Genomic DNA, 10469 nt, shown 5'->3' on the forward strand with positions numbered 1-10469 from the left:
TTTCGAAGAAAAAATGACTTTGTTTAGTGGGACAAATTGTTACCAAAAATGGCGAATAGTTTATGGGTGCATTTTTTGTACATTCGTTATTCAACATCTAGAAAATGTATTAGAAACCTCTTCCGGTCTGTGGTCGCCCATCTTCTTTTAGCCACATTAGGAGTGGGCAAGTGATGAATGTAAGAGAGAAATGAGGAGGATTGGGTGATTTTATTTTGATAATAGGCAAAGAAGAATGATAAACAAGGTAAAATTGAACTATTTTGAAATTGATGACCGAAGTTTATTCTTTGATCGACAACCAGCTTAATTTGTGTTGCTAAGCAAAGCCCAATGAAATCACAGAGAGGTAAATCTTTGGCTCCAGAGAGATCTTGTCTTATGCATGCTCGAAAGTAGGCAAATGCCTTTTTATTTGATTTGTTTAAGCTCTGTGAATGTACTGGAGACTCCAAAAGTCCAGAAATAACTATAATATACCATTTGTTTTGGGTTTAGTATCCCTTCTATACAGTTTATGCTGTCTGGCTTCATCTTGTAATGAAGCTTTTGTTTTTTAATGCGGTTTAATGAAAAGTTACAAACATTACCTGATATATTTGACAAACATCGAAGGGTCTCCACACCCATATTTTTGACAATTGAGCGGTTTCCTGTATATAAAGAGGGTTGCTGGTACGTAAAGTAAAACATTTATCAAAGTGGGATTGTATTTTAGAAATATATTATTTTACTCATTGATAGGGATCAAACAGATTAGCATCGAAAATCTGAATATTTGTATAGTTTTGTTTGAATGCCTATGAAGTATGGTTGTATCGTTTGTACATAGTGTAAATACCTGGGATAAAGTCAAGCTACTGTATGTGCATGACAAAAACGAACAAAGATACAAAAAAGACGAAAAGCATTAGTGGCTATGCTCTGTAAAACTATTTCACTATAAGAGTATTTTATTTTCCTTTGAATGTTCTTGAGAAGAACATTTTGCTGAAGCATGACTTTCCTGCAGTTATGAAAAATATTGTATTTATGAGGTAGGAGAAAAGGCAAACTGATCATTAGACGAAAAGGTTATGTTTACATCTGTTTGTTTGTTTTTTGGGGCTACCAAGAATCTTTTTGCCAACGGTGCCAAGTAATGTGAATGCTACTGCTTAACAGAGGATGTGAGTTCATTACTGCTGATCAGATATTCACACATTCAACCAGTGACGGTCTCGGATGATGGTTTATTTCAAAAAGGATCTTAAAGGTTATCACATATCCCATTTAGTTGGTTTGTTTCGTGTTTCATTTGTGTTTCAAACTACAATTGTTTTTTTGGTGGACCTCACAGCGGCATGATGCAGCATTAAAGGGACAGTTCACCCAAAAATGAAAATTCTGTTATCATTTACTCACCCTCGAGTAGTTCAAAATCTGAATACATTTATTTGTTCTGATAAACATGGAGAAACATACTTGGAAAAATACTTATAACCAAACGGATCCCAACCCCCTTTGACTACCATAGTAGGAAAAATGAAAATGGTGGTCAAAAGTGCCCAAGAGCTGTTTGCTGTCCCAAAACCAGTTCAACACAACAACATCAAAAATGTCTTTCTCTTTGTTCATCAGAACAAAGAAATGTACACACATTTTGAGCAACTCGAAGGTGAGCAAATTATGACAGAATCTTCGTTTTTGGGTGAACCGTCCCTTTAAGTATTTTGTTAATTGTCGATCAGTAATGACGGATCATGTTTCAAGTAGAAGCTGCAACAAATGTGTCAATGAAATCTTTCGAAACGCACACCGATTAAAAGGCAAGAAAAGAGCGTTCCTGTTATGCATGTTAAACAGGGTTCTTTTGGTGCTAAAACGTTGCCGTCAAGGAGCTGATAGGCCTCCAAAGATCTATAAATGTTACAGTTATGTCACCTTGAAAAGGATCACTGATAAAGGCAGCAAATATCTGAATGGATGATGCACAAAATATGTACATTTCAGTTCCCTCATGTTTGTCATCTTTTCTATTTGCTTCTTTGTTAATCTGTCGATCTTTAAATTCTTACGTTGGAAGTGCCTGATCATAGCGAGCAGTATTCCGCATGTACGGTTTATAAGGGAATTACTGGCATTAGCAAGAAATGAATTGTCGATTTGAATTTTCCACATTTCGTTACGTAACTCTCTGATTCCTTCCTCAACACTTTCTCCGTGTGTTTCATGTTATTGCGTCATGGGCTTATGGGTTTGTCATAACTCTCGTCCTCTACTGGAACTGCCAGATAAACCGAGGGCTGCGGATTTCAGTCCTGCGGTTCTTGCCTTGCATTCACCATTCCGATAACAGCATAGGTTGTCAGCTAATGCACTGCGGTGGCAACTCGAGTCTTATAACGCTTGCATGGGTAACATAGATAACCGGGTGGCTTTAAAGCACCCAAAGCATGCTTATTTTTGTAGATTTGGTAGTCGGGTAGAAGAAATGCTGTTCTGTAAAGCAGCTGGTTTCATGGGTTACAGAACTTCGAAAGATGGAGGGCTTCTAACGGACAAGCAGTCAAATTACTCATATTAATAGGTCAGCGAGAATCTTTCTTTCGAATAGGCTTCGGTTTCCTGTTTCGTTTCGAATCGCTTTCACAGGAACAGGTCAAGAAACACGTACCTCATACAAAAACACACGACAGAACTGTGTCCATACGTCGAAGTATCCGTGGCACTAGTGCAGTTGAAACCTCCGGTGTGAATCTGACAAGTTCACTTTTGTATCTTAACTCAGGTGCCAAATAGGAGGGAAGTAGAGCGGGTCGCTTGAGATTTAGCTGCTGCTTATTGGGAGACGAGCCAGACCATTCTGATCAAATTACTGTGATTCTGTCATGCTGTTTCGTTTTTTATCAACTATGTGAGCTGAGTTGGCATACCTAAGGAAATCCCATTGTCCCTGAAACTCATTGGTCAGAAGAGCGTCGCAAGAACGTGGGAGCCCATTTAAAGGGAACAGGTCTTTACGAATGTGTAAATAAGCATGGATGTATCATACGATGCATAACCCATACAGCTTCTCCAGATCATATAGTCACTGTATAAACACACTGACGTGGATATGCTGCATCACAATATCAAAACAACGACATCATCACAACACTTACTATAGCCATAGATAAACTAGAACTTTAAAAAATAAAGACAGCTGTAGTTGGTACTGTTACGTCTGAAAATATAACCTCATCCGGTTGCATACGGGTTCAAGTCTCGAATGCTTTAAGGGTATCACAGCTCAGCCCACAGAAGATACCTCAACGCTTTCGTTTTTCTGTAACATCACAAACTACTGCCTTTTGGAAAACAAGGCCCTTGAAATTATCCCGCTAGTTTTAACAGACACGGACACACAGCAATAAGCAATCCTGAAGCGGAGACCTGTAGACCTAACAGGGATGGTGAGGTATTGGACACACGTAGCTGACTCTTATGCAAATGCCAGTATTGTGAGATTAGAATGCAGTAGTTTAAGGACAGCGCTTATACGACACCCTTCACGGAGCTGCACGTTTTCATCCCTTTCAGAATCCTGAAAATAGTGGCCCTGACTTTATTACAAGCTACACATGGGGCGCTCTACACTTTGCATGTTATACTAGTGTTAGATCTTTCCTCTCCTCTAGCTGTCTTTCTCTCTGTCTTTATCGATTATGTAGCCCTCTCCCTTCCTAAAACCCCCCGTTGAGTTTGACGACTTTTTCTCTTTTTTTTCTGTCTTCGTTTTCTTCCTCCCCGGTTTGAACGGTTTATTTTTGTAATTGTGCATGTTAAAGAGTCACTGAATTGATGGATGTTTAAAAAGTGAATTCAGCTGCTGAAGCCATGCAAAATGTTTTGAATTGCCCTTAAAATATGAAAGATGTTTTCTGAATGCTTTATATTCTCTCTGCTGTAAAATAATAAAAGGGGAAAACTTAAGAAAATTGGTTTCGTGTGTTCTTTCATTTCACTGGTTATTTGTGTGTTAGATATTTGTATACACTCTACACTATCTTTGCTATATCAAGAAACAATATGGAGTAAATTGAATAATATTTTATTGAATATTGTTAAAAATTTTAAAGGTCCGGTGTGTAGTTTTTTGTATCTGTTGATAGAAATGCAATATAATATACGTAACTATCTCTTGATGTGTATAAAGAGCTTACATAATGAAGTTTTATGTTTTTATCACCTCAGAATGAGCTATTTCTCTCTACATACACCGCGGGTCCCCTTACATGGAATTCGGCATGTTGTTTCTACAGAAGCCCTAAATGGACAAACTGCTAGAGCGTGTTTCGTAAATACATTATCTCCTTCGGCAAAGAAGCGAAAATGACTAATGTCAGTTGCCTTAGTGCTTTGAAAGGGAGGGGTGGAGTGAGCCTTTGGTTGCAATTCGCAATATCACCACTAGATGCCGCTAAAATACCCAAATTTCTATATGATACTTTTTGAGTTTCTGTGACACTGGGCTTGTTATCTTCTTTCTGTGATTCAACTGAATCAAACAAGATTCTTTTTTAAACATTCTTAAATCACAGTGAGATAACAGGTCAAGTTTGACCTCCTATGAGTCATTATGGTCAATTGTTCTCTAATTTTAAAAAGAGAAGGCTTTATGTTAACATGATGACAGTTGTCGTGATTATTGAAAAGGTTAATGGTCATAACTCTAATTTGCTGTAACCCACCAGACTGATCAACAAACATTGGCTTTTATTAGACTAACGGTTAGTTAATGGTTAGTTGTTTTGTGTGGTCACAAATTCTGGATGCTTGATAACAATAAAAGTTTATGATAACAGGAAACGTATGCTGCGTCTGCAAATATGTTTGTGCTGAAGATGCATTTTTTCGTTTTATTATTGAAGACCGAACGGGGGACAGTGATGAGGTCAGTTACAGCCAGGGTTTATGGGCCAGGTAACTGCCCTCTGGATCCAAGCACATAGTTATTGGTCAGAGATGCTCTTCTGATGATATAAATTGTGAGACCCCTCTGTAGCTTCAGTTCACTGTACTATAGAGCGACCTGTGAATTCCAGCAGTCAGGTAAGAACATCTTTATATTTGTCTGTAATATTCCATCCAGTTTATGACTTGCTTGTATGTGTACATTACATTATTATAAATACTTTATGTGTTTGGTTTTAAATGATGAATATGATAGATGCACATACTAAATAGATCAACTTGTCCTGAATTGTATGTTTTTTCCTATGATTCTCTGCTGATTTAAAGATTTTAATGATGGGGAGGTTTGTTATGTCACTCTGTGTGTTGCTGCTGTGTGTCTTGTGCGGTGACAGTCGGCCTGTACACAATGCCAGAGAAGTAAACTTACATTTCTTTCTTCCATTTATTCATCTCCTCTTGTCTTTTCATAAACTAAAGACTTGCCTTTTCATCATTTTCGTGGTAACATCCAGTTTAACTACTGCTTGTGTGTGCTGTTAGCTGGTTATCGAGATACTTAGATCTATGAATCTTGGTCAAGAAGGACCCGACACAGAACCCAACTGAGATCCTGCTGCCCAAAGAGGAGACTTTAGAGAAGAGAGACCTGCCGCGTTTAGGAGTATCAGTGTACAGAGTCGTACCCTCAAGAGTCAACAGCAGGTAATCCATTAACATTATTCTCTAATGTGATTCAATATATGACTTATATCTTTGGTTTTTCATGTTTGTGTGGTCAGTAAGTCCCCAGACGCATACAGAGACCGTTTCACTTCTCCGGCAAAGTGGATGTCCAGTCTCAAGGCTAAAGGATAGTATGAGGAACTTTGAAAATGCTTCATTCAAATCAGGTGTAAATCAGTCAGTCCAAAGTCAGCAGACAAACACCCGAATCTCATCGCATGCTATTTGCATGATGAAATAATAGGAGCTACACGTATGAATATATTATTTTTGCATTTATTTGGAGAGGTTTTTACACACAGCTATTATCGTTGTTCCTATAAAGACAATATTGTCAATGGCTTTAAATATTCCAGTATTGAATATCAGTAAAATGTAAAGGCACATGTTAAGCTTCCACATAATGTACACAATTGGTTTACCATCTTCTTTCAGCTATGTTTGCTATGTTTACATTTTTGTCCTGTTTATACGGTATTTGTGTGTGTTTGCATGTCTCAGTTTCATCTAAGTAGGGATGTAAATGTGAAACCAAATGGGGGTTGAAAATATCATGAGCTTATTCAAAACAAATAAAGGATGTCACTATAAATATACGAGTAGGCCTACCAACAGTTTTTGTGTGTCTATGAAATATATAAGTATCTCCTCGTGATGTCACGGCTCAGTATTTCTCAAACGCAGTACTTCCAGAAACAATCCGCGCTGCTTCCTCTCTTCCTGAACTGTCTCCTGCTGCTCCAGAGAGAACCGGCAGGCATGAGGCGATAGGGTTTTTCTAGCAGAACCTTTAGAAAGAGAAATGAAACAAAAACATCTATAAAACCAAGAAGAACTGCATTTACTGTACATGTTCAAAGTGTTTTTTCCTGTACCTCTTTTAGAGCGTTTCTAGGAATCTGGCCTGACGTTTTGATACCTGTGCATGGAAACGCAAAAGCATTCAAAGTGAGAGATTAAAGGGAATTAACCCCCTGAGCCTTGAACGACAGTGTAGTTGTACATTTTTATATAAATGTCCAGCTTATGTCATGAATGAGTCTCACCGTCTCTGGTGAGCAGCGAGGGATGTCCTGTTGTTGCCCTCTGCAGGAGATCATTGAGATCAGCGACAGAAAAATCATCAGGACTGAATGCTCCAAGCTCTTCCCCTGAATCTACAGAAGCAAACACGCATCCTTTCATCAGTTATCACTCAGTACTATCTCTCCTCTGTTGTTACATTTCTATCAGAAAATATCAGATACCTGTGCACTCTTAAAACTGTAAGAGAACCATTGTTTATCCATGACGTCAGAATGTGAAATAAATGAAACATCATCCAAACATCTCAAAAGGTCTGGGTTCACTCACCAGAGGTGCCGTAAGTCATCTCAGCTGTGTCTGTGATGGGATGTGCCAGCAGATGACTGCCGGAGAAGATCAGGAGAAAGCAGGACAGAATCAGGTTACACATCATCTCTGGAGGTTTAAAGTTCTATCAGGTCGTGGAGTTTTGGTGAATACAGTGAATGGATCGTGTCTTATATACCCTACTCTGCCAAAGCTAAATTAATCATATAATAAATCAACTTTTTTATTGAGAGTTTTATTTTAAAATGAGAATCCTGTCCATGAATAAAAGGACCTGATTCAGCTTTGCAGTCAGTTTATCACCTTTGAATCTCATTGACTGACCTGTTTTAGTGAATTTATAAATCGGGGAACCCAGGTGTCCAAATGTTCATCTATCAATTTTGTGCAGTAAACAAATGGATGATTTTATGAATATGCTATATCACCTGTCTTATTAGCCACAAGTGTCAAGTGGCTTTGACATAAAAATGGATGAGAATATATTTCACAACCTTTTTAGACGGTAGTTTAAATAGCATTATTTATTAGGCATGCCAATAAGATGGAAATAAAAATACAGATATTCCATAAAAGTGAATCTTGGTTGGTTTTCTTCACAGGTAAAATATCTATACAACTTATATCTGTGCATTTTTTATCTTTATAGTGAAGTACAAATATGTTGCATCTTTAAACTGTGTCTGCATAGGAAGATTCTTACAAGAACCAATATAAACTTTACTAGGCCAGTAAGAAGAGCATGACATTTGCATCTAAATTGCTAATCTTACTAGTGACGCACGTGTGACATTTGCAAAGCCTGGCGCGTGTTTGGACAGAGATGACGTAAGAAGTGAAGAGTGGGCTTTTATTTAAGGCCGGATGTGCACTTGCTGAAGTTTTAGTTTTATGAAGATTGCTTCAAACACAAAAAACATGCAATACAATATGATACAACCAGTGTTGGGTGTAATTAGTTACTAAGTAATTAGTTACTGTAATTTAATTACTTTTCCCTTGAAAAAGTAAAGTAAGGGATTACTCATATGTTTTCTGTAATTTAATTACAGTTACTTTTGATGTAAATAAACTAAATACTTTGTTAAATGTATACGTGTGCAATAGTGTAATTGACATCAAAATTCAAAGTCTTACTTTAAAATCTGTGATTTAATGTATAATTATCACCTTTGTAAGACTTTGGTCAGTTAATAATATTATTTATTATTAATTGTTATATTATATCATGTCTATCCTTGAATCACTTAACTAATCAAGGTTGATGTAGGATATAGAAAATAATTAGTAATGAGTAACTAAATACTTTTTGGACAGAGTAATTTGGACAGTAATCTAATTACACTATTGAATATGTAATTAGTAACTAGTAATTAATTACTTTTTCAGAGTAACTTACCCAACACTGGATACAACACAACACAACATACAGTACAGCCTACAATACAAAACACAGCACACAATAGTCAGTCCGCATTACGGCCTTGAGGTCCGTAATGCCATAAAAGTTTGTAAACAAAAGTTAATAATTATAGCCTTAAAATATAAACGGATTTATACAACTGTTCTTGTTCTATTAATATAAAAAGCTAAATAAAAAACTTTGCGTAACTGTTAAATGGTAAGAGCTCAGTGGTTAGAGCATTGCAAGGTTGTGGGCAGTGGCGGTTCTACATTGAATCACTCCCCGGGCGAGATCCGCTCTGGGTGCCCCCCCATCTACTCCCACCCATCCGAGAGAAAAAAAGCCATGTTTTACCATAACTATATAAGTGTAAGACGAACCTTATATTTCTCAATTCCACAAATCCTTCAACAGAACATTTTAAAAACACAATTCTGCACAAATCAGTATAAGTTATCAGAACTTAAATATACTCTATGTACATAAATGTTGCAACATATGTACATGATGTACATATGTATCATGATGTAACACGACCAGAGAACAACAACATTAAAATATTAAGAATAATATACAAATAAAATATAGAAAAAATATTCTAAATAGCACAAATCCTTCATCACACAAAAGCAAATCTAATTATTACACTATTGCACTAAGAACAGAAAACACAAACTAAAACCTGACCTTTCTGGCCTTCCTTAATGCAAAATCATCAATAATGTCATCATACGAAATCTGCCCCCTATTGAGTTATTGATACTGATGATAGGAAGGCCAGTGAGCTGTTCTTGAGACATGGTGACCTCAGGTATGACTTGATCAACTTTTGAAAAGCTCCTCTCTGCTTGAGCCACAGTGACTGGCAGAGTAAGTGTAATCCTGAGAGCAGTCCAAAAGTTGGGGTAGATCTCTGATAGATCCTTATCATGCATAAAAGTGATAAAATTCAAGGAGGCTGATGGTTTTTGATGGCTGACCAGTGACAGAGGATTCTCCAAAATACTTTAGAAGTGCCCATGAATTTGCAATTGAAATTGACATCAAAAGACAGTAGGCTACAGTATAACTCTTATGAATTGCAAATTTAAATAAACATGCCCTTACATGCCAAATGTCTGTCATGACTCATTAGACGCTTTATTAATCTAATCTAAGGGAGGAACAATTAGCTCCTTGGTTACTGCCTCAAATTATATTATTTGTCACGCATCAGAGTTATAGCAAATGTTTGCCTTTGAACACATCCAGACATATGTTAATTTCGTTGGCTAATTACAGGGCCCAACATTAACCCCAATGATGGAAATAAATAATAACTTTACTTGTAACAGTTTTGTTGCAAAGCACAATCTTATGGTGAAATTAGATCTCGTGTTTGTTGAGTTAAGACCGAATTATTGTTGTATAATCATCATAGCAAGAAGGCTAACAAACGTAAGAGTTAACGTTACCACCCATTAACATTAGCCCTTCATTGATGATGGATAACGTCACCGTAATCATACAGAGAGAACGTAGTTACATACCTTTATCTTTTGCTCCTTTCTCCGCTTCTACTTTGATTTTTTCTTATATTGGGCACCTGACGGCTTAAACATTTTTCTCTCCATCGCTTTCATGTTTATCTGGCACTCGACAAACAAGACTAAACCACTTCACCTCCACATAATCGTTTTGGATTAACTTTTTTTATTAGCCATTTCACACACAATGCAGAAAAAAAACGTGGAAAAATAGGCCTGTGCTTTAAAATTATGAATGAAATGTGCGTTATTTAGAAGAAAGTCAAGGTGTGACTGATTTTAGCCCACTAAATGGGCCCCCCTCCTTGTCCGCTCCATTTGGGAGAGGTGAACTGTCCATCAGGGGATCAGCCCCTCCCCTTTACAGTTTTCACACAGCTTCTGCGCTTCTCAGCAAGCAGGGGCGGCGATTTGCCAATTCCCAACACAGACAGTTATATTATACATAATAGAAACCTGCTTTGCGGCGCGGATTATTTTTCTTTTTCAAGTGCTTGTGCCGCCCCCCACGTGTCGTGAAAATT

General features: G+C 37.3%; 2 protein-coding genes across 9 annotated transcripts in view; one reads left to right on the top strand and one right to left on the bottom strand.

Moving 5' to 3' along the window:
- camta1a (calmodulin binding transcription activator 1a) overlaps positions 1-3953 on the top strand; it is a 308434-nt gene extending 304481 nt beyond the window's left edge. For all 8 annotated transcript variants that reach the window (XM_056733048.1, XM_056733049.1, XM_056733050.1 and 5 more), the window contains one exon: positions 1-3953. This exon is cut by the window's left edge and continues 494 nt beyond it. The gene's annotated coding sequence lies outside the window, so the exon portion shown is untranslated.
- Positions 3954-5993: 2040 nt separating this feature from the next.
- Positions 5994-7204, bottom strand: uts2a (urotensin 2, alpha). Its single transcript, XM_056733644.1, has 4 exons — positions 7015-7204; positions 6708-6818; positions 6537-6580; positions 5994-6449 (listed from the first exon to the last, which is right to left on the bottom strand). Exons 1-4 carry the CDS (start codon positions 7118-7120, stop codon positions 6336-6338), a joined length of 375 nt encoding a protein of 124 aa, XP_056589622.1. The 5' UTR covers positions 7121-7204; the 3' UTR covers positions 5994-6335.
- Positions 7205-10469: the final 3265 nt, after the last annotated feature.

This window comes from Triplophysa dalaica, chromosome 20 (genome assembly GCF_015846415.1).
Source record: "Triplophysa dalaica isolate WHDGS20190420 chromosome 20, ASM1584641v1, whole genome shotgun sequence".
Lineage (NCBI taxonomy): Eukaryota > Metazoa > Chordata > Actinopteri > Cypriniformes > Nemacheilidae > Triplophysa > Triplophysa dalaica.